At 42.5% G+C, this 25039-nt stretch overlaps 1 protein-coding gene across 6 annotated transcripts in view; it reads left to right on the top strand.

Annotated features, from left to right (window-relative positions):
- Positions 1-22943, top strand: part of LOC122219385 (zinc finger protein 239-like) — a 28626-nt gene extending 5683 nt beyond the window's left edge. For 2 of the 6 annotated variants that reach the window (XM_042937619.1, XM_042937624.1), the window contains 3 exons: positions 2509-3585; positions 5155-5268; positions 22706-22943. In XM_042937619.1, coding sequence (XP_042793553.1) covers positions 2567-3376 — 810 coding nt within the window. In that variant the 5' untranslated portion in view covers positions 2509-2566 and the 3' untranslated portion in view covers positions 3377-3585; positions 5155-5268; positions 22706-22943. Of the gene's footprint in view, positions 1-2508; positions 3586-5154; positions 5761-5953; positions 5991-6227; positions 6779-22705 lie in introns of those variants that run through there. The other 4 variants (XM_042937621.1, XM_042937623.1, XM_042937622.1 and 1 more) reach the window with 4 other exon arrangements.
- The last annotated feature ends 2096 nt before the right edge of the window (positions 22944-25039 follow it).

Raw genomic sequence — 25039 nt, 5'->3', positions numbered from 1 at the left:
TCTCAGCACAGAGCCTGATGTGGGGCTCAAACCCACAGACCACGAGATCATGACCTGAGTTGAAATCAGACACTTAACCGACTGAGCCACCCAGGCTCCCTCATAATGGTTTTGATTTGTATTTCCCTGATGATGAGTGGTGTTGAGCATCTTTTCATGTGTCTGTTTGCCATCTGTATGTCTTCTTTGGAGAAGTGTCTGTTCTGCCCATTTAAAAAAAAATTTTTTTTTTTTCTGCCCATTTAAAAAAAATTTTTTTTAATGTTTATCTTTTGAGAGAGACAGCGCATGAGCAGGGGAGGGGCAGAGGGGAATGGAGACACAGAATCCGAAGAAGGATCCAGGCTCTGAGCTGTCAGCACAGACCAGACGTGGGGCTTGAACTCACAAACTGAGAGATCGTGACCTGAGCTGAAGTTGGAGGCGTAACCTACTGAGCCACCCACGCGCCCCTCTGCCCAATTTTTAATTGGATTATTTGTTTTTTGGATGTTGAGTTTAAGTTCTTTATATACTTAGGATACTAACCCTTTATCTGATATGTCATTTGGAAATATCTTCTCCCATTCCATCGGCTGCCTTTTAGTTTTGCTGATTGTTTCCTTTGCTGTGCAGAAGCTTTTTATTTTGATGAGGTCCCTATAGTTCTATAGGAACTATAAGCCCCTATAGTTTTGCTTTTGTTTCCCTTGCCTCCGGAGACATACCTAGGAAGAAATTGCTATGGCTGATATCAAAGCGGTTACTGCTTATTTTCTTTACTAGGATTTTAACCATTTCCTGTCTCACATTGAGGTCTTTGATCCATTTTGAATTTATTCTGGTGTTTGGTGTCAGAAAGTGGTCCAGTTTCTTTCTTTCTTTTTTTTTTTTTTGCATGTTGCTGTGCAGTTTTCCCAAGCATTTGTTGAAGAAACATTCTTTTTTCCACTGAATATTTTTTCCTGCTTTGTTGAAGATTAATTGGTCATATTGTTGTGGGTTCATTTCTGGGATTTCTATTCTGCTCCATTGATCTATGTGTCTACTTTCTTGATCACTAGAGCTTTGTAATATAACTTGAAGTCCAGAATTGTGATGCTTCCGGCTTTGCTTTGCTTTTCAAGATTGCTTTGGCTATTCGGGGTCTTTTGTGGATCCACACAAATTTTAGGATTGTTTATACTAGTTCTGTGAACAATGATATTGGTATCTTGGTAGGGATTGCATTAAATGTGTAGATTGCTTTGAGTAAGTAGACATCTTAAAAATATTTATTCTTCCAATCCATGAGCATGAAATATCTTTCTATTTCTTTGTGACACATAAACACATTTTTAAAGTTTATTTTAAGTAATCTATACAACCCATATGGGACTCGAACTCACAACCTGAAGATCAGGAGTCCCATGCTCTTCCGACTGAGCCAGCCAGAGGCCCCGCATAGACAGATTTTTAAGTAAAATTTTCAGAATAGTTTCTGTGCACGCTGGACATTTAGAGTTACAGAAAGATTGTGAAGATAGTACAGAGAGTCCCCATATACTTCATGCTTAACTGACTGACACTTAAATGACTGAGCCACCCAGGTGCCTCAATGACCTTGACAGCTTCGAGGAGTTTTTTGGTAGAATGCCACTCAGTTGGGAGTTGACTGATTTTTTCTCATTACTATACTGAGGTTCTAGGTTTGGGGGAGGATGACCCCAGAGGCTAAGTGCCATTCTCATCTCATCAAGGGTGCACATCATCGGTTTATTATCGTTGAGACGTAAAACAATTTGTAAAGTGGAAAGAGGCAGAGAAGAGATAATTTGTGTAGTTTAAGTTTGCAGCAAAAGTTTTATCAAGTTTTCTGCCCAGAAGATAAGAGAGCGCACCACGCTGTCCACACAGGAGTCTGAAGGAGCCCCATTCTTTGGAGAGGCGAGGGGTCCGTTCTGTGACACTTGCACGGGATGCAAAGCATCCCTGTTGCTAAGGTGCTGTCACAGCAACGTCAGCGGCAGCAGCAGTGGTGGTAGCAACGGCCAGAGCTTTTATCCCCATGTTTCTCTTCCAGCCAAGCAGTGTGGACTTCTGTGTGCGTGGTAAAAACACAGCTGTCGGTGAGGCTGCTGTCACGTTTCCAAACTTGTTATCGGTTGAAGTTCTGGTTCTTTTCCTTCTGTATTTGTACAGTCCTTCGTCTGCTCTACTATCTACAAATCTCTTCAATTCCTGTCTTGTTTCCCGACTTAATTAAAGAGGTGAAAAGTCTTTTTAAGTAGGAACTAAGTATTATTTTGTAGTCACTTATATTCCAGATTCTGTGCTGTAGATACCATTATAAAGGGTAATTTTTAAATAGACGTTTGAGTCGGGTGTTCGTTCTAATAGTTGTGTGATATGTTACTTTACAGACATTTGATTGGTGTGGCCTGGGTTTGTCAAGCACGTTTGAGGCTTCTAGTTAAGTCTGTGTCACATACTATTGCTTTAGCAACAAGGAATAAATTACATTGAAACCTCTATGTGTTATTGTTTCAGAAGTCCAGGCCAGAGGCACGAACAAGGTGTCTATTCTGAAGGGAAGAATTCTGTAAGGATGGACCCCCACCAGCCGGTTGCCAGCTTACGGAAGGGGAGTACATTACAGGTTTCTGAGTGCGAGAAAACCTCTCGGTATGTGAACCAGGTTCAGAGGCGGGAGGACAGGCCCACGGAAGGGAGACGGTACGCCTGCAGTGAATGCGGGAAGAAGTTTGCCCAGAGCTCTGGCCTCGTCCGACATCGGAGAATCCACACCGGCGAGAAGCCCTACGAGTGTGGTCACTGCGGAAAAGCCTTCAGCGTGCGCTCCACCCTCACTGTGCATGAGAGAATCCACACTGGCGAGAAGCCCTACACCTGTAACGAGTGTACGAAAGGCTTCAGTGTGAGGGCACATCTGATCATACATCAGAGAATCCACAATGGGGAGAAACCGTATGAATGCAATGAGTGTGGCAAAGCATTTAGCGTGAGCTCAGACCTTATCAAACATCAGAGAATCCACTCTGGTGAAAAGCCCTATGAGTGCGACGAGTGTGGGAAAGCCTTCAGCGTGAGCTCCGCCCTCATCAAACATCAGAGAATCCACACGGGAGAGAAGCCGTATGAGTGCAAGGAGTGTGGGAAGGCCTTCTATGTGAACTCCGCCCTAATTAACCACCAGAGGATTCACTCTGGAGAAAAGCCGTACGCGTGTGGAGAATGCAGGAAAGCCTTCAGCCAGATCTCAACCCTAATTCATCACCAGAGAATCCATACTGGAGAGAAACCGTACGAGTGTGATGCGTGTGGGAAAGCTTTCCGTGGGAGTTCTAATCTTACTAAGCACCAGAAAATACACGCCAAAGGGAAGTGTCATCATTGATTTATGTGGCGAAGATATTCCAAAGGCCTTTTTTTTTGTATCAGGAGTTAACACTAAGAGAAGGGCATGGAAGAAGTTGAAGTTTTAATTGATACTTGGTCCTTTAGAATATTGAAGAAGTGAGAAGTCCGTGAAAAGTGCTCCAGAATGACTAGTTAAAGCTCTGAAATCGCGTCGACTTCTGAGAATGCGCTTTCACAACTCACAAGGTAAGGCCCTTTAAATACATGTATACTGTAATGTAGTTTGTTTTGGTTTAGTAAGAGCAGATTTCAGCATTTCAAATATTTTTATTTTTCTCATGTGCAAACCTTCTGTTGTTGTTGTTGTATTATAGGTAAAACCTATTAAGTTTGAAATTGGAAGTAGTGTTGATTGGTGGGACGGGAACCACATATCCTCATTGTATCTGGAAATAGGAACTGATCGATCTTCCTTCCTTTGCCTTTGCTGTACCTCCATGCTCTCAGGGGTGATTTGATGGGTTAGTGACCTCCTTGGCAGAGGGTAGACTGCCTTTGTTTTAGGTAGAAATCTAATAGATACTTTGTCAGGGTCATTCTTGCTTAGTCGGCAAAACCCCAGGACTCTTGACTTCCCGCAAAACCCCAGGACTCTTGACTTCCTGAGCCAGTAAATCCCTAAACTTGACTGAGCTTCCTGAACCAAAACAAACAAAAACAAAAAGCCTCTCTAAAAGTGTCAGGTGCTCCGATCCCTTGGATTTGGTGTTTCTCAAGTGTGGTGAGGGATTTAGGGATTTGCAGACTCAAGAGGTATGAGACTGGGCAAGCTTGGGAACTGTTGTTGAGTTGAGGATGATGGCATTGGTTTTAGGATGACTTTCAAGGATCTATTTGAGTGACTCCTTGAAGTTCGATGCCTCATATCAACCGGGAGAGCTCAGATTTGGGAAGTGGTACAAAGTTAATGAGTTCAGTCTGGAAAATGTCTTTGTCGTATCTGGAAATCCCAGTAGAACTGTTCATCAGAATGTACCCTAACTTTCTAATCCCGTCCCCAGACCTACACCCAAAAGTTACACGTGCATGTATGAAGCTCATGGAAGAGATCTGGACTTAAAAATTACTTTGTTACTATTTTTCTATATTAATAGTGATTTCTGACCCCTGGGTGTCAGGCCAGGAAATTCTTGTGAACCCTGAAACTAAACCACACGAGGTTCAAGATGAACACCAAAGTGATAGAAATTGCAGATTGATTGGGTCTGCAGTAGGACTCTGTGTTGTAAAGAGATACATAGTTTCCATGATTTCTCATGAGCATCTGAGGCAAGACAGCCCACAGACACACTGGACTCCGTGAAGCTTTGAGCCGACTCGTGCGGTCAGGCACTGAGGTCAGGGTTGCATGTGGAACACACAGCGTGAAGTCTGGTATTGAAGGCGTGCTTACCACTCTGCCCAGGTAAGTTTCAGTACGGACGTGGGGGCTGAAGGCAGAAAAGGTCCCGGTTTTGGAGCGCACACTGAGGAGACAGAACCTCGCCGAGGCATGGGGCGTGCTGGAGAGAGTAAGGCACATACTTACAGGCAGAAATGAAGGGCCTCAACAAAACACCAGGAAATTGCCTACGACATTGGGTCAAGGTGTGAATTCCTTTGTCCTGCTTCTTTCTGCCTTTTGACAGTTGAGGAAGACTGGTTTCTCCTCGCTCTGTCCCAGAGAAAGTTCCCTGCCATGCCATTTCTGTTCTGTTATCGTCAGTGTTTTTAGCCTTCACTTCTTTGGCCCCGACTGTCTCGGTCTGTCCCTAGGATGGAGGTTTGCAGACAGACTCTTCTGGGCGGAGAATACTCCTCTGAGATCAGCGCTGAAGTGATGCCATACCCCACCCCAAACCAGCACAACTGAATCCTAAGCAGTAAGTGGTGAGTGTCTTGAAGACTTTGAAGGGGGCAGACATTCTGGAGAAACACATTTCTTCTGCTGAAGAATGTAGTGGTAGGAGGGCAGGATCCATGTAACATGGTTATTCCTTGTGAGCTCAAAGTACAGTGTTGATGGTCACCTGCTGTGGGTTGGGCCTTGTGCCAGGTACTAGGAATACAAAGGTAACTGGAAAGAGCACCCCAGTCTTCAGGGGCCTCCCAGTCTACTTGGGGAGAAAGGTGCAGAGAGAAAACAGTAAATACAGCGAGAAAGCCACTGGGTTTGTACAGGCTACTTTGCACCGAAGGTGTGAGAACCACTCGTGGAACCACTGAAAAGGCCTCAGGAGGGTGAAATCTTAGAGGAAGAGTGAGTTCTTCGGCCCCAGGAAAAGGGATAAAGGAAGGGACTTTGGGAAAAGCATGTTGAAAAGTATGTGTCTGGGGGCACCTGGGTGGCTCAGTCGGTTAAGCGTCTGACTCCTGATACCGGCTCAGGTTGCGATCTTGTGGTCGTGAGTTCGAGCCCCGCATGTGACAGTGTGGAGCCTGCTTGAGATTCTCTCTCTCTCCCTCTCTCTCTGCCCCTCCCCTGCCCCCCCCCCACCGTCTCTCTCTCAAAATAAATAAACTTAAAAATTTTTTATTTCATTGTAGTTAACGTACAGTGTTACATTCGTTTCAGGTGTACGGTGTAGTGACTCGGCTGAAACTGATTTTTGTGTATGAGTGAGGGTCAGATTTCATTCTTTTCCCATATGGATATCCAGTGGATCCGGCATTACTTACAGGAAAGACTGTCTTTTCCCACTGCTGTACAAGGCTCATGTGTCATATATCAATTGTCCTACACGCATAGGTCTGTTTCTGGTTCCTCTGTTATGTTCCATTGGTTTATTCTTATTTCCTTGGGTCGGTACCACATTTTCCTAATTGTTGTAACTTTACATTACATTTAGGTATTCTGTGGAACAAATCGTCTTACCCGAGGAGTCCAGCTTGTTTGCCCCTCGTGGGGCAGAGCCACCCTCCCACACTGGCCTCCAAGGCACAGCCACCGTGTGCAGTCTCTGTGTTGCAGTCAAGGATGACAGGGCTTGTAGGCATCCTCGTGCTGCGGGCCACACCTCCACCTGGAGGCCTGGTATTGGGGACCTTGCCAAGCAACTCTGCCAAGACTCTCTCACTGGGGTAGAGGAAACTTGAGCACACTTTTCCCCACTCTAACTCTGTATTCGGTACTTCTCCACTCCCGGCTCTCCCCCGCCCCCCTTCCTCCTGGCCCCCAGGAGTGCTCTCTTGGCAGTGAGACAGTCCCCACAGCCGTGCTGATTCTCCTGCCCCTTGCCTGACGCTGTCAGATGAGTAAGAATGGAACACTGCAGGTGCCAGCACTTTCTCGTGTTGAGCGTCTCGTTAATGCCGTAGCAGGGATTCAAGGCTTAGCTGTTACTTGTTTTTTTTTTAATGTTTATTTATTAATTTTGAGAGAGAGAGAACACAGGAGGGGCAGGGAGAGGGAGAGAGAGAAAGAATCCCAAGCAGGCTCCTCTCTCTCAGCACAGAACCTGATGCGGGGCTCGAACCTATGAACCGTGAGATCGTGACCTGAGCCAAAACCAAGAGTTGGACACTCAACCGGCTGAGCCACCCAGGTGCACCTCTGACTTTAATTTTTTCTTTTTTAATTATTTTTTATTTTATTTTATTTTATTTTATTATTTATTTAATTATTTTATTTATTTTTGGGACAGAGAGAGACAGAGCATGAACAGGGGAGGGGCAGAGAGAGAGGGAGACACAGAATCGGAAGCAGGTTCCAGGCTCTGAGCCATCAGCCCAGAGCCTGACGCGGGGCTTGAACTCACAGACCATGAGATGGTGACCTGAGCTGAAGTTGGACGCTCAACCGACAGAGCCACCCAGGCGCCCCTGATTTTTGTCTGTGTTAACTGACCACCAACACCTGGCAGCTGGTGCACGAAATGGTATGAGAGTGTACAAGTGGACTTAGTGTCATTATGATCAACTAGACTTTTGTTATGTAACCAGCACCTCCCCCCACCCCCAGCTACCACCCCAAATCTGTTGCTTACGGTACGGGACTTAGTCTCGCTTATGTTGTGTGTCAGCTGTGGCTCACGTGCAGATCTGCACACGTTCTCTCCACTCCAGGACCCAGGCTTGAGGAGTAAAAGAAAAACGGTGGTGGGAACACACAGTGGCTTTTACAGGAGAAGCATATATCGTTTGCATTTATGTTTCATTAGCCAAAGCAGGTCAAATAGCCAAGCATAACGATAGGGTGGGGGAAAATAATCCTTACAAAGATGGCAATGAGGAACCAAAAAAATTGATAAAATCTGCCATCGAGAGGGCCAATGTTTATGGAATGCTTTCTGTGTCGGGGCTTTTTCTGAGTGCCTTATGTGTGTATTTGTCAATAACAAACAGTGCTATGAGATACATACCACTACCATTTTACAGCTGCAGAAGTTGAGGAACAGAGACATTAAATAACTTGGTCATTTGGCCAGGAAATGGTCAAGCCGGGGATTGAAACCAGGAGTGTAAGGTGACAACCTGTTCTCTTAACTACTAAGCTGTAACGTGAAAGTTTCAACATGAAGGTTGTTCTTATGCCATCGTGGGCTTCAAGGAGCCAGTGTGTTATGCTGGTAAAAACTTTCAAGGTGAGATTCGAGAGCCCTTGGTTCCAACCTGTTTTTACCTCTAAGTAACCATCTTAGGCTAGACTAATGCCACCTAGCTGAGCCTCAGTTTCTATATCCTTAAAAATAAAGGAGACATGTCAAATATGTTGACATCCCTTCCAGCTTTGAGATTTTTGTAATCTCTCCAGATAGGTAGTAAAATGCTTCGCTGATGTGATGGCCTCTTTAGTCTGCTCCTTTATATGTGGTTACGTTCACAGGTGACTTGAAGAAGTGTTGCGTCTCCTCCCTAGTCCCTTCCTTCTGTTTTACTTCTATTTTACGTTAGTGAGAATACTACTAGTAGTAGTAACTTCCACCTATTGGGACCTTCTCTGTTCCAGGTACCTTTTCAAGCTCCTTCGGTAAATTATTTCATTTAAAAATATAGATGCTAGGGGCGCCTGGGTGGCTCAGTCCGTTAAGCCTCCGACTTCGGCTCAGGTCACGGTCTCGCGGTTCGTGGGTTTGAGTCCCGCGTCGGGCTCTGTGCTGACAGCTCAGAGCCTGGAGCCTGCTTCCGATTCTGTGTCTCCCTCTCTCTTTGCCCCTCCCCTGCTCATGCTCTGTCTCTCTCTCTCTCAAAAATAAATAAAAACATTAAAAAATTTTAAAAGATATATAGATGATATACTTAGAAGAGAAGAAAGGCTGAAAAAAGTGCTCTCAAACATCCATATTTGAGCACTTTTAAAACACAGGAAAATAGCCCAAAGAAAGCAAAGGGAAAGAGCAGAAATTAATGAGAAACACGTGTACAGTCTTACTTAGGACTTTCTCATATGAAAAGCCCTGTTCTGGGTGATTTCTCTCCTAGGCTGCTCTCATTTGTTACATTTGACTCCTTTCCCCCCTCTAAGGAAGGGATGCCTATTTCATGATCAACCTGTTCTTTCAGAGGGTGACTCCTGGCCTTAGGCAAGGAGTCTATCTCCCTGCAGAGTTTTGCGGAAGTCTAGCACAGAGGACTAAATGGGAACATTCCCCAGGGCCTCCACAAGTCCAGGGGCTTCTGAATAGTTCAGCCAAGTGAGGGAGGAGCCCCTTTGAGGACTCACAGCTTGCACTGCTTCAAGCCAAGGACAGTATCACTCTGATAAAGGGATAAGTCTCACTGATAAGTATCTGATAAGTATCACTCTGGTAAAGACACTTGGGAGAACCTGCCCTGAAGTGCACTTCTGTCGGTGCCCTGGGAGTGGGAAATTCTCCCTTCACCTTGCCCACAATTTCAGCTTCAGCTGTGATAAAAGCATCTGCTGCTCAGTCTAACGTGAGTGATCCAGAAATGCCTCTCCCTGAGAAAACGAACCCTGGAGCACCAGCAGTCCTGACTGAGCCCCAGCAGACTTGAGGAAACCCTATGAGGATTCTCAGCCCGGAAGGACCTTCAGTGTAAACCCAGGTCCCGTGGCAGTGCACAGCAGAGAAGCCACCTAAAGGAGAGTCCCACGAGAGTAAAGAATGTGGCAAAGCCTGCGGATACTGGGAGGGTCTTGTCAGGTGTCGGAGGACCCGTGAGGATATCTTCAGTGCTATAAATGTTCGTGTGAGCTCAGCTCTCATCAAACAGAAACAAATTCATCTTGGACGGGAGTGCGTAGGCGGAAGGTCTTCATTTGGAAGCAGCGCTTCTTGCCAGAAAACCCGTAAATGGAAAAATGTGGGAAGGCCTTCACTAAGATCAGTCTTCTCCATCAGTAAATACACCCTGGAGCAAAGCCCTATATGTGTGACTGCTCTGGGGACCTTTCAGCGGCAGCTCAGTTCTTACAGTGGATCAGAGATTCCTCTTTGAGTGTAAGTGATACGGGAAAGCCTTCAGTCAAAGTTCAAATCTTACCAAACATCAGTCTGTACTGGAGAGAAGTCTTATGCCTGGGGCAGGTATGAACTTCTTTCTTCAGACATCAAAGGATACACAACAAAAATAAACTTCAATTGTCAAATATATGGTAAAGGTATAGTACAGGACTTTCTCAACATCAAGCATCACAGTTAAATAGGAAGAGCATGCAGCTCTTGATCTCAGGGTCATGAGTTTGAGCCCCATATTGGGCCTAGAGATTATTAAATAAATAAAAACTTTAAAAATCCAACTGCATACAATCATTTGAGCATTTTATGGAATTAAGACAAGTGTTTGTTAGAGACTTTGTCAGGTCACTTCATGGGGAAAGGTGAATTAAAACATCTGTGACAGATCTCTATGGGTATTGAACTGTCTTTGGCACAGTTAGCTTTCATTTTCTGTAGCAAAGGTAGAGAATGGGGGGAAAGTCTTTATTCACAACCTTTGATGATTGAAACGTTACTACATTTATTTTTGGCTTGGAATTCATGATGCTAATTAAAATAGTTTTTCTAAGAATGATTTTGACATTAATTCCTGTGACGCATTTCTACCAGACTTACTCCCTTTTATTTTTAGAGTGTTAGTATCTGGGAAATGCTGCAGATATCTGTGGTTTGGTAAATCGTTTCACAGAATTTCCTATGCCTTTGGGCAGAAAAAGTAGATGAAGACACATGGGTGGGCCATGTGAACTTGTGATTTGCTAAACAACAGACCAAATTTACCTTGTTCACTTTGTGTGTCTAATATATGGAAGGAATAGTGACCCATACGGAGAAGGCTTGAGCATGTGCTCAGTGAAGGGTTCTGCTTATGGGTTGATAGCAAGTCAGCCTGAAGAGGGAGCTGTCACAGTTTGTCATCGGATCTCCCGCCTTCCCAGGCCTGTGCACAAATGAGAGCGGTTATTATTCAGTGTGGATTCGTTGTGAACTCACTTCATGGAATATCATAATCATTGGTCTGTGTGTGGCCTTTTGTTTTTATACATTTTATTTTATCTCTACCCTCCCATCCCAGTCCCATTTCTCCCAGTTCCTTCCAGTCACCCGTAAATCGTTGTGTTCTATCTCATTCTATGCCCTTCTGCTTTTTGAAGCCAATGAATTGTGAATAACAATTCACTAGGCAGGTCGAATCCTCTGCTGTGAGGTGGTTACTTAAGTCATTTGCTCTAATGACTAAGTGAAAGCCATTTAGGGTGTTCGCCAGCTTTGCTCTGAACACCTTTAGGAGTGTTTTTCTGGGGAGCATACACAGGAACGAAACTGCTGGCCCACAGGTTACGCACAGTGTAAATTGCACTGGCACGTAATTGTTCTTTTTCCGTGTGAACTAACAGATCTATCTGGTATCTTAACCTGATGGTGATATCACCCGGCCCACATGGGTTTTGAGAGCTGCAGACTTCCAAACAATGCAGGTACTTTCTCATCTGGTGGCGCCGTGGGGTGAGGCAGATCTCCAAGATAGAAATAAAGAAACCTCAACTTCAAAAATAATGCCTGACTTCTCAGGGTCTGGTGATGCGAACTGATACTGCTACTTAAAATGCAGTGCGATCCTAAAAGCTACATACCAGACCATGCTGTGTGTAAAGGGGAAACAAAATACTTTTCTAAGAACATCCCAGAAAGGGAGTGTAGCAGGTGCAAAGGTGCTGACATACTGGAGAAACAGCACGGCCGGTGAGACAGCAAGAAGAGAGGAGGACACAGGTGAAGGGAGATGGCCTATAGAAATGACCTTTGGGTTTTACCCTGAGTGAAATGGAAAGCTTATGGCTGGATTTTAAGCCAAGATGTGGCGTAATCGGTCCTAGGCTTTGAAAGGATTCCTCTAGCTGCCTTGTGAAGAATATAAAGGGACAGGAGTGGGAACTAGGAGAACGGTTAGGAGCCAATGAGGTAATCTGGGCAGGAACCCACAGTGCCTTGGACACAGGTGCTCAGCAGAGGTGGTGATCCATCACCTCAGAGAAGTGATGGATGCTGGTGACACATCGAAGACCATGACACAAGGATTTTGCTCATGGATGAGATCGAAAGAAGAGGCAAGAATGACCCAAGTGTTTTGGCGTGGAAGAACAGAGCGACCTTAACAGAGATGAGAGGATGCGGCCGGAACAGTTAGTTTTGAACAAGTGAATGTGGGATATAAGTTAGTGCCTCCCAGAAGTCTGGCTGTTTGAGAAAAAAGGAACATTCTCGGCACGGTGTGCCTGTCAGCCCAGAGCATTCTTCAGCCACCCCGGGCTGAGTCCCCGATGAAAGACTTTTCCTGCAGGCCCCTCCCTCTTCCTCCACCCAGCTGCTCCTGAAGACTGGGGACTTACGAAAGCAGTATTTTCTCGGCCTCGTTGTAGAAAGGACATAGACGCAAATGGCTGAGTGACATCCTGGACTTGTCTGATTTAAATTTACAGAATGAGATAAACTGCCTGCCTCTGAGAGTTACAGCAGGTCAGTTCTAACCTCCGAGTCCATAGCTTCTCGGGAAATACTACCTGTGGTATATTCTTCTTTTTGAAGACTAATCAAATTAGTGACATGTAAATGTTCTCTTAGGTTAGAATGTTAAAATAGGAGTTGGAACGGAAACCACTTAATAGCTATTCAGCCTGCAAGAACATGCACCCGGAATTCTGCTTGGGGTAATGGTGGACAGAGTCCTATGGACCAGTTCTCCCACTGAGAAGTGGGGACGCTGGGCAAAATGCTTTTTAAAAAAATCTATCCAAACACATTAAAGAGCTAATTTGAGAATAAAAGATTAGAGTGAAAGAGTGTGTATGTTTAAGGAGATGATCCTTTCTTTGGGCATCTTCTGATTCTGGAAAGGGTACCGAGAGGGTGAGTCAAACTCTTGATAGGGTCACAGAAAAAAAGTCACCAAAATTGGATTCTGGAGACTGCCAACGTAGGAGGTAGTGCAGGTAAATGCCCTCACTCCAGTATGTGGGACCCCAAAGACTGTCCTCTAAAAGTACACGAACCACACATAGGCTCTCACAGGGGCCACTGCTCTGCTTTGAATCCTAATCTCTACAGTGGATTTAAGTGATTCCATAATGCCAGTGCCCACGGGTACTGGGAGGTCGTCTCTATAAGAATGTAATATTCTCTTAGGTCTGAAACTATTTCTATAAGCAATTTTGCAAAAATAAATTTTAAAAATTAGGAACATGAGAAGACAAATGACACAAAATCCAAGAGAAGCAACTGATAGTAGAAACACATCTGGGAGGAACACCTGGGTGGCTCAGTTGGTTAAGCCTCTGACTGTCGATTTTGGCTCAGGTCACAATCTCCTGGTTCATGAGTTTGAGCCCCACATTGGGCTCTGCACCCGCTTGGGATTCTCCTGTCTCTGCTCCACCCTAACCCTCTCAAAAATCAATTTTTAAAACTTAAAAATTTAAGTTAAAATGGATCAAAGATGTAAAGGTGAGAGCTAAAACTTTAAAACATTTAGAAGAAATCTGGTGTAAATATGACCTTGGGTTAAGGCAGTGATTTCTTCAGTAACACCAGAAACTCAAGAAACAAAATTAAAAATAGAGAAATTGGACTTCATCAAATTACAAACCTTTTTTGCTTCAAAGAACACTATCAACAAAATGAAAAGACCTCCCATGGAACAGAAGAAAATATTGGCAAGTCATGTATCTGATAAGGGTCTAGTACCCAGGATACATAAAGAACTCTTACAACTCAGCAACAAAAAGACTGACAACCCAATTTAAAAATGGTCAAAGGTTTTGAATAGATATTTCTTCCAAGAAGATATGCAAATGGACAATAAGTCCATGAAAAGATGCACATCATTCTACATTAGGAAAATTCAAATCAAAGCCATGAGATACCACTTCACACCCAGTAATGTAGCTATAATAAAGATAGGAGCAGGTGTTCACAGGGATGTAGAGAAATTAGAACCCTCCTGCATTGCTGGTGAAAATATAAAATGGTGTAGCCACCTTGGAAAATCGTTTAGAAGTTCCTCAGAAACTTAGAGTTAAACATAGAGTTACCATATAACCCAGCAATTCCCCTCCTAGTTACATATTTTTTAAAAAATTTGAAAACAGGTGTTCAAATAAAAACTACATATGGGGGCGCCTGAGTGGCTCAGTCGGTTAAGTGTCTGACTTCAGCTCAGGTCATGATCTCACAGTCTGTGAGTTTGAGCCCCGAGTCGGGCTCTGTGCTGACAGCTCAGAGCCTGCAGCCTGCTTCAGATTCTGTGTCTCCCTCTCTCTCTGCCCCTCCCCTGCTCACACTCTGTCTCTCTCTGACTCAAAAATAAATAAAAACATTAAAAAAAAAAAACTGTACATATGGGAATGCAAGCTGGTGCAGCCACTCTGGAAAACAGTATGGAGGTTCCTCAAAAAACTAAAAATAGAACTACCCTACGACCCAGCCATTGCACTACTAGGTATTTATCCATGGGATACAGGTGTGCTGTTTCGAAGGAGCACATGCACCCCAATGTTTATAGCACCAGTATCAACAATAGCCAAAGTATGGAAAGAGCCCAAATGTCCATCGATGGATGAATGGATAAAAAGATGTGGTATATATACACAATGGGGTATTACTCGGCAATCAAAAAGAATGAAATCTTGCCATTTGCAACTACGTGGATGGAACTGGAGGGTATTATGCTAAGTGAAATTAGAGAAAGACAAAAATCATATCACTTCACTCATATGAGGACTTTAAGAGACAAAACAGATGACCATAAGGGAAGGGAAACAATATAAAAACAGGGAGGGGGACAAAACAGACAAGACTCATAAATATGGAGAACAAACTGAGGGTTGCCGGAGGGGTTGTGGGAGGGGGGATGGGCTAAATGGGTAAGGGGCACTAAGTAATGTACTCCTGAAATCATTGTTGCACTATATGCTAACTAATTTGGATGTAAATTTTAAAAAATAAATTAAAAAAAAACTGTACATAAATGTTCACAGTAGAACTATTCATAATAACCAAAAAAGTAGAAACAATCCATTTCTGTTGATTAATAAATGAATAAACAATTGTGCTATAATCATATAATGGTACATTATTCAACCATAAAAAGGAATGAAGTATTTATACATGCTGTAACATGGATGAACCTTGAAAACATTACACTAAATGAAGGAAGACAAAAAAAGGCCACATAGTGTATGATTCTATTTTACAAAATGTCCCAAATAGGAAAATCCACAGAGACAGAAAGTAGATTCATGGTTGCCAGGGGTGAGAGGTATGGGAAGTGACTGGTAATGTAAACAGAGATAGAAACTTTAAAAATTAATGAAAAGGAAATAATAATAAAAAACACCATAACAAATGAAGAATGCTTTGAAGGACTCATCAATAGACTGGACAATCATTAGACACTACTAATGGTGTGGATTTATTTTGGGGTGATGAAAATGTTCTAGAATTAGATAGTGATGATGGTTTCTCAAATTTGTAAATATACTAAAAATCACTGAATATTACACGTTAAGAGGATGAATTTTATGTCCTGTGAATTATATCTCAATAAAAAATATTAAAATCTATTCATTCCATGTAGGGGAAGGGAATACCCAGGCCTGGTCTTACCTTCCCATACAGGGGAAGAGCAAGCCCCAGCCTGTTCTGTCCTTACTGTCTCATGTAAGGAAGGAAAGGGAACAAAAACTGAGAAGAACTTGTGAATATCACAGTCCAAGGTCACAGACTCCCTGAAAGACTGAAACCTAATCTCAGGACTCTAGAATGCTGCTCTCCCCTCACCCTATCGCCACATTAATAGGGATCCTATATAACAAGGGAAACAATTGGAACAATTGCACAGCTTAGTTCTATTTAAGAAGTCCAGAGGGAAACCCAGAAGCAAAAGGTAAGGCAAAAACACAAACACCAGACCAAACTTTAGCTCTGATACCTACAGCTATAGCAAACAATAAATACCCAAATTCTACCTACAAACACATAAAATCCCGCACTATTTATCTAACGACCTATTTACCTCAGTTCTTTTTACCTAGTTTATTATGTCTGGTTTTCAAAGAACAACAACAAAAGAAGGCACACTAAAAGGTAAAAAGCAGGGGCACCTGACTGGCTCAGTCGATAGTGCATGTGACTCTTGATCTCAGGGTCATGAGTTTTAGCCCTATGTTGTAGAGATTACTAAAAAATAATAATCACATTTTAAAATTTAAAGTAAGGTAGCAGTAATCAAAACTAAACTTAGATTCAGCAGAGATGTTGGAATTACCAGACCAGGAATTTAGAAGAACTATGATTAATATGCTAAAGGCTCTAATGGGAAAAGTAAACAACATGCAAGAACAGACGGGTAATGTAAACAGATGGAAACTTGAAGAATTAATGAAAAGGAAATAATAATAATAAACACCCTAACAAATGAAGAATGCTTTGAAGGACTCATCAATAGACTGGACGAGGCCAAAGAACCAGAGAGGTTGAAGAAATGTCACCGATAGAAACTTGCCAAACTGAAAGGCAAGGAGAAAAGAATTAAAAGGAGGGAAAAGAATAAGAACTTTGAGGCAAAAGGCAAAGTATAATTCATATGCTAAGGGAGAGGAATGAAGTCAGATAAAATGCTCAATTAAAGCCTCAGAAGGCAGAAAGAGTGGAAGAAGAAAAAAAAAAAACAAGAGCCATGAATAGAAAACAGTAACAAAAATTATAGGTATTAACTGAACTATATCAATAATCACTTCATTTAAAAAAATTTTTTTAACATTTATTCATTTTTCAGAGACAGAGACAGAGTGTGAGTGAGGGAGGGGCAGAGAGAGAGGGAGACACAGAACTGGAAGCAGGCTCTAGGCTCTGAGCTGTCAGCACAGAGCCCAATGCGGGGCTCAAACTCACAAACTGTGAGATCAGGACCTGAACTGAAGTTGGACGCTTAACCAACTGAGCCACCCAGGGGCACCAATAATCACTTCATTTTTTTAAAGTTTTATTTATTTTTAAGTAATCTCTACACCCAATGTGGGGCTTGAACTCATGACTCTGAGATCAAGAGACACATGTTCCTCCAACTAAACCAGCTAGGTGCCCTTCAATAATCACTTTAAAATCAGTGGTCTAAATATACCAATTGAAAGACAGAGGCTGGTTAAATAAAATTTAAATTAAAAAAAAAAAAAAGGCAGGTGGGGGGAACCTCCTAGATCATTAAAAAAAAGAAAGACTGAATTAAAAACAAAGGAAAAAGGGGTGCCTGGGTGGCTCAGTCGGTTAAGCATCCGACTTTGGCTTAGGTCATGATCTCACGGTTCGTGAGTTCGAGACTCACGTAGGGCTCTGTGCTGACAGCCTGGGGCGTGCTTCGGATTCTGAGTCTCCCTCTCTCTCTGTCCTTCCGCCACTCATGCTCTCTCTCTCTCTCTCTCTCTGTCAAAAATAAATAAACATTAAAAAAAATTTTTTAATTAAAAAAAGAAATCAAGACCCAACTTTTAAGTTCTCTACGAGAACCACTCTTTAAATGTAAAGACACAGATTAAAGAGATGAGGAAAGATACACCATGCTAACACTCATCATACAAAAGGTGGAGGGCTGCCTGGGGGCTCAGGCAGTTAAGCGTCCAACTTTGGCTCAGGTCATGATCTTACAGCTGGTTTGTGGGTTTGAGCCCCATGTCTGGTTCTGTGCTGACAGCTCAGAGCCTGGAGCCTGCTTCAGATTCTGTGTCTCCCTCTCTCTCTGCCCCTCCCCTGCTCACACTCTGTCTCTCTCTGTCTCTCAAAAATAATAAAACAAAAACAAAAAAGGTAGAGTAGAGGTGCTTGGGTGGCTCAGTCAGTTAAGCATCCCACTCTTGATTTGGCTCAGGTCATGATCTCATGATTCGATTCGTGAGATTGAAACCCTGAGCCTGCTTGGGATTCTCTCTCTGCCCCTCCCCCGCTTGTGCTTTCTCTTTTTCTCTCTCAAAATAAAATAAACTTGAAAGAAAGAAAGAAAAAGAAAGAAAGAAAGAAAGAAAGAAAGAAAGAAAGAAAGAAAGAAAGAAAGAGTGTGAATGGAACTAAAGGGTATTATGCTAAGCGAAATTAGCCAGTCAGAGAAAGACAGATCTCATATGATTTCATGCATATGAGGAGTTTAAGATACAAAGCAGATGAACATAAGGGAAGGGAAGCAAAAATAATATAAAAACAGGGAGGGGGACAAAACGTAAGAGACTCTTAAATACAGAGAACAAACTGAGGGTTGCTGGAGGGGTTGTGGGAGGGGGGATGGGCTAAGTGGGCAAGGGGCATTAGGGAGGACACCTGTCGGGATGAGCACAGGGTGATACATAGGGGATGAATCACTGGAATCTACTCCTGAAATCATTATAGCACTGTATGCTAACTAACTTAGATGTAAATTACAAAATAATAAAAAAATTTAAAAGGAAGTTGTAGTAACTATATTAATCTTAGACAAAGCCAGCTTTAGAGCAAGAAAATTTACTGGGGATAAAGAGGGACATTACATAATGACAAAGGAGTCAGTTTTCCATGAAGACATTACAATATTTTATGTATATGCACCAAGCAATAGAGTGTCGAAATACAGAAGGCAAAAACTGGTACAAATGCAAGGAGAAATAGATGAATCCACTCTTAGATTTGGAGGCCTTAACATCCCTTTTTCAGTAATGGAAAAATCCAGTAGCCACAAAACGAGTAAGGACATAGTCGGATTGAATAACAGTGTCATTCAGTTGGTTGTAGTTGATATCTGTAGAATACTTTATCCAACAACAGCAGAATACTCATTTCTTTCAAGCACCCATGGAACATTCACCAATATTGGCCACAGTCCGATGGCCATAAAATACACCTTAGCAAACTTAAAAGAATACAAATCATACTAAGTACGCTCTCAGACCACAACGGATTTAAAAGAAATCAGTAACAGAAAGATAAGTGGAAAATCCCAAAATATTTGGAAGTTAAACAACATACTTCTAAATAAAACATGGGTCAAATAAGTCTCAAGAGAAATATAAAAATGTTTTGAACTAAATGAATACTTCTCAAAATTTGTGCGATGAAGCAGAAACATTGTTTAGAGGAAAATTTATACCATTGAATGTATATATTAGAATAGAAAAGATGTCTAAAATCAAAAATGTAAGCTTCCATTTTAGGAAATTAGAAGAAGAGCAAATTAAGTCCAAAATGAGCAGAAGAAAAAGAAATAAAAATTGGAGCAGATATCAGTGAAGCTGAAAATAGGAAATCAATAGAAAAAAATGAGTGAAACCAAAAGCTGTTTGTTTGTATTTTTTTTAAGATCAATAAAACTGATAAACTTCTAGCCAAGTTAGCTAAGGAAAAGAGAGAAAGAAGACACAAATTTTAATATCACTGTGGATTCTATAGATATTAAAAAAAGGAATATCATGAACAACTCTATGCCCACAATTTTTTAACCTAGATGAATCATATCAATTTTTTGAAGGACACTACAATTCTGATTTCAATTACAATGTGTGGGTCTTTTTTTCCCACACCACCAAGCAGTTCTCAGATATCAGGTGGGTGTCATGCAATTCAACTTAATTCTGATACTATCTACCTGGAGATGGCATCAGATCTTCTCTGTTAAGGGCTCAGTCCTGCAAGACTGCCCCCTCTCCCCACCTAAGATGCCAATCACAAGTCCTAGGTTGTTACCTGAGCTTCAGACAACGAACTATAGATGGGAGGGACCAATGACCCCATCCTTTGGTTTGATTAATTTGCTAAAATGGCTCCAAAACTCAGGGAACCAGTTTACTTACTAGAATACTGGTTAATTATAAAAGGATAGAATTCAGGAACAGATGCACAGGGTAAGGTATTGAAGAATGGTGCAGGACTCCCATACCCTCTCTGAGCATACCACTCTTCCCAAATCTGTGTTCAGCAACCAGGAAGCTCTCCTAACCCCCTTCTTTTGGGTTTTTGTGGAAGCTTCATTACATAGACATGATTGATTAAATCATTGTCCATTGGTGATTGAACTCAATCTCCAGCCACCCCTTGCTGGTGGGGGGCGGGGGGGGTTTACTTAGAGTTCCAACCTTCTAATCACATGGTTGGCCCCTCTGACAACCAAGCCCCCACCCTGAGGTGCTTCCTAAAATTCACCCTATTAACATAACAAAAGATCTCTTTGTCACTCTCAACACTGAATGGGGAGGAAGACCAAATATATGGTTTTTATTACAAGTCACAAAATCACAAACACAATTACCAAAACTCACACGAGGAGAAATGGACAATCTGAGTTGGCCTATATCTATTAAAGAAATTAAAACAATAATTAATCTTCCCGAAGTACCAGGTACAGATATGTTCACTGGTGAGTTCTACTAAATATTTAAATAAAAATTATGTGAATGCTGTACTATATCATTTTTTTTACATTTATTTATTTTAGAAAGAGAGCGAGCAGGGGAGGGACAGAGAGAGGGAGAGAATTCCAAGCAGGTTCTGCACTGTTAGCACAGAGCCCAATGCAAGGCTCAAACACATAAACTGTGAGATCATGACCTCAGCTGAAATCAAGAGTGGGACGCTTAACCAATTGAGCTATCCAGGCACCCCAATGCTGTACTATCTCTTAAAGATAATGAAAGCATAGAGGAATACTTCCTAATTCATTTTATGAGGCCAGTATTATCCCAATACCAAAACCAGACAAAGTTATTACAAGATGCGAAAACTGCAGACCAATATATATTTCATAGATAGATTGAAAAATCTTTACTAGAATATGAGTAAATTGATTCCAACAATGTATAGGAAGAACTGTATACTATATCCAAGTGAAATTTATTCTTGGTGTGCAAATCTGGTTCACTATTTGAAAATCAGTTAATGTAATTATCTCATCAATAGGCTAAAGAAGAAATGTCATGTATCAACAGATGCAGAAAAAGCATCTGACAAAATCTAACACATTCATTATAAAAACTCTCAGCAAACTAGGGATAGAGAGGGAACTTCCTCAACTTGTTAACATCTACAAAAACCTACAGCTAGCATTATATTTAATGGTAAAAAAAACAAATGCTTTCCTATTTAGATGAGGAAGAGGATAAAGACGTCCCTTCTCACCATTCCCACTTAACACCATACTGGAAGACTTATGTAACGCAACAAAATGAGAAAAAGAAATGAAAGTAATGTCGTTTGGGGAGGAAGAAATAAAACTGGCCGTTTGCCATAACACGATTGTCTCTGTAGAATATCCTAAAGAACACAAAAATAAAAATAAAAACCCTTCCTGGACCTAATAAGTGATTATAGCAAGGTGGCAGGATTGAGCTTAATACAGAAAAGTCAATTGCTTTCTTATATAACAACAATGAACAATAGGATTTTGAAATTAACATTTACCTTAGCACCAAAAAGACAAATACATAATTTGGTATAAATCTAACAAAATGTGTACAAGATCTCCATGAGGAAAACTATAAAACTCTGATGAAAGAAATCAAAGATCTAAATACAGTAGGAGATATTTCATGTACATGGATAGAAGACTCTGTTGTCATGATTGTCATTCCTCCCAATTAAATTATTAGATACAATATAATGCCAGTAAAATCCCAGTTAGTTCTTTTGTAGATACCAACAAATTGGTTTTTTTAATGTTTATTTATTTATTTTGAGAGAGAGAGAGAGAGAGCAAGCATTAGCGGGGCAGGTGCAGAGAGAGAGGGAGAGAGAGAATCCCAAGCAGGCTCCACACTATCAGCACAAAGCCCAGTGCGGGGCTACATCCCATGACCATGAGATCATGACCTGAGCTGAAATCAAGAGTCGGACAGTTAACCAACTAAGCCATCCAGGCGCCCCTCCAACAAATTGATTCTAAAGTCTATACAGAGAGGCCACAGACCCAGAATAGCTAACTCAGCATTGAAGGAGAACAACAGAGGACTGACACTCCCTGACTTCAAGACCAGTTATAAATCTACAGAGATCAAGACACATGATATTGGCAAAAACAATACACAAATAGATGAACAGAATGGAATAGAGAGCCCAGAAATAGACACATACTCCTGAGGTCCACACCAAGGAGGAACAGGAGGCTCTGAGTGTAGTGAAGGTGGAGGAAGAGAAGGACCCTTCCTGGGAGCAGAAGCCTGGATGGCTGGGGGAGGTGCACCTTTATCAGGAGGTCTTAACGCCGGCGCTTCGGGATCTTCCGCTGGCAGGAGGCGCCTGGGCCCCGTGAGGCGCTGCGCCGGCTCCGCGAGCTGGGCCGCCAGTGGCTGAGCCCAGAAACGCACACCAAGGAGCAGATCCTGGGGCTGCTGGTGCTGGAGCAGTTCCTGACCATCCTGCCCGCCGAGCTCCAGGCCTGGGTGCGGGGACAGCACCCGGAGAGCGGGGAGGAGGCGGTGACCGTGTTGGAGAGTTTGGAGACAGCACACAACAGGTGGGGAAAGGTTAATCCATCGTTCCTTGATTAGACACCAAGGGTCTGCCAGCAAAGAGAGGGGGCCTGTGTAAGCGAGGGGATTTCCGGCCCTTGTTGCTGGGCTAAAGCGTTGTCCTTTTGTTTTCTCTTTGAAGCTCTGCTGCTTATGTGTTTTGTGTGAATTGATTATGACACAGATCTCTTTATTCTGCTTCCTGTATCCATAGGAATTGTTTACAACATGTTATTTTTTAGTAATCTCTACAACCAGCGAGGACTTTGAACTTCCAACCCGAGATCGCGGGCTCCACTGAGCGGCCACGCGCCCCCGTAGCAGATTTTTTTAAATCAAATTTTGAGGTTTTAGCTATTGCCCGATATCTGTGATGGTCTTGTAAACCCAGCTCTACCTGTATGTCCTTAGGTTGAAGCCAAGCTCTACAAACAAGGACGTGGGACCTGTGAGCCTTGCAGATCAGCCCTGACCGTCCAGCCAAAGTGTGATCCTTGGGAGCACAGGCTTGTGCAAGAGAACAAAGCCTCAAAATGTGAATCCTGGTGGAGGTTTTGAAGCACTGAGTAGATTGCATCCGCCTGGGAGCTGTATTTCTGGCAAGAAAAGTGGTGTCTGGGGGTAGAATAAATTTAACACCAAAAGGTTATTTACAAAGTGAGCATATCCAGAGCTGATTTAATTTTGAATTAAGATATTCAAAATTGTTGAATTTTAGTTTTGTATTTATTTTATTTTATTTTATTTTAATTTTATTTTATTTTATGTTCTGCTTAAGATAGCACTTTTCAATTCTATGAACCCAATCACCAAGGAACTATTTAAAAATATAGATGCCCATCGGGCGCCTGGGTGGCTCACGGTTGAGCATCTGACTTTGGATCAGGTCACCATCTCACTGTTAGTGGGTTCGAGCCCCACATCGGGTTCTGTGCTGACAGCTCAGATCCTGGAGCCTGCTTAGGATTCTGTGTCTCACTCTCTCTTCTCCTCCCCTGCTAGCTCTCTCTCAAAAATAAATGAACATTAAAAAAATAGATGCCCAAATCTACCATACATTTACTACAATAGATTCTAGTATTATATTTTTAAATTAATTATTAAAAGGGCTATTATTATAGAACAATAGTTTATATTTCAAAAATTGTAGTAGAGAAGGACATATAATGAAAATAAAAGTTCCATTCCAACATTCTCTAATATATACATATTTCTAAAATCTTTCCATGCCTCTCAAGCCCCTGTCCCTCTTTTAGGTCAAGTGGATTATTTTTGTTATTGTTATTTTAATGTTTATTTATTTTTGAGGGACGGAGAAAGAGAGACAGAGCGTGAGCAGAAGTAGGGCAGAGAGAGAGGGAGACACAGAATCCAAAGCAGGCTCCAGGCTCTGAACTGTCAGCACAGAGTTCTGTGGGGCTCGAACCCATTGACCATGAGATCATGACCTGAGCGAAAGTCGGACATTTAACCCACTGAGCCACCCAGGCCCCCCAGGTCAAATGGTATTATCCTGTATGGACTGTATTTTCTTATTTTCTATATTCTTGATGTTCCGGCATTGATCCTGGTGCCCCTGGGAGAGCTAGCTGATTCCTAGAGACAGTGGAGAACTCCCTGCAAGTACCCTTTTCATATTTGAACCAGATAATCCAGAGTCCGCTCCCCAGCCGGCTCCTTTATCAGGCTCCTTTATCAGACTCTTGCACACCAGTCTCCTATTTCTCCTGCTGTAAATCCCCCCCCCCCCCCCCCCGGGGCAAGGTGGTGGATAACCGCAGAACATCCCTGTAGAATCATTCAAACTATGTGATTCTGAGCTCATTCAGCAACCTATCCTACCTTGCCTATTCCTTCTCTGGAAAACTCCAGTAAAGCTCTAGGCCACACTTTCCCCTCTCCTGCCTCCTGCCTTCCTACGTGGCCTGCACGAGGTGCCACACCTGCTGTTCCTAGGGATCTGTGGAGATCGAAACTTCTTCATGATAGTCCTTCCCATGCCTCCTTGATTAAGACAAATCCTGGGTACATTTTAGTTTATTTTTTTAATATGCTCACCAACTTTTTAAAAAGTTTATTTGTCTTTTTTGAAAGAGAGAGCATAGGCAGGGTAGGGGCAGAGAGAGAGGGAGACAGAGGATCTAAAGCAGGCTCTGTGCTGACAGCAGAGAGCCTGATGTGGGGCTCAAACTCACAAAACCGTGAGATCATGACCTGAGCCGAAGTCCAACGTTCAACAGGCCGAGCCACCCAGGTGCCCCTAAATAATACTACTCTTATCAATAGAACTACTTTATTCATTTAATAGGTCTTTAGTTTTGTGTTGCATACATATATTATAATTAATTTACTAGTCTTCTGCTGATATACATCTAAGCTGTTTGTAGTATTTTTTTTTTTTAACGCTTATTTATTTTTGAGACAGAGAGAGACAGAGCATGAATGGGGGAGGGTCAGAGAGAGAGGGAGACACAGAATCTGAAACAGGCTCCAGGCTCTGAGCCGTCAGCCCAGAGCCCGACGCGGGGCTCGAACTCACGGACCGTGAGATCATGACCTGAGCCGAAGTCGGACGCTTAACCGACCGAGCCACCCAGGCGCCCCTGTTTGTAGTATTTTTATTACGCACAGTGCATCAGTGGGTGTCTTTATATAAAAGTCTATGACACTTGTGTGGAATTCCTGGGAGAAAAACTTCCCGTAAGTGCAGGCGCAGATGACAGGCACTGAATCGCCATGGTAGAT

Source organism: Panthera leo, chromosome B2 (genome assembly GCF_018350215.1).
Source record: "Panthera leo isolate Ple1 chromosome B2, P.leo_Ple1_pat1.1, whole genome shotgun sequence".
In the NCBI taxonomy this organism is placed as follows: Eukaryota; Metazoa; Chordata; class Mammalia; order Carnivora; family Felidae; genus Panthera; species Panthera leo.
The sequence above is the reverse complement of the archived record's forward strand: the minus strand, read 5'-3'. Positions and strand labels throughout refer to the sequence as shown.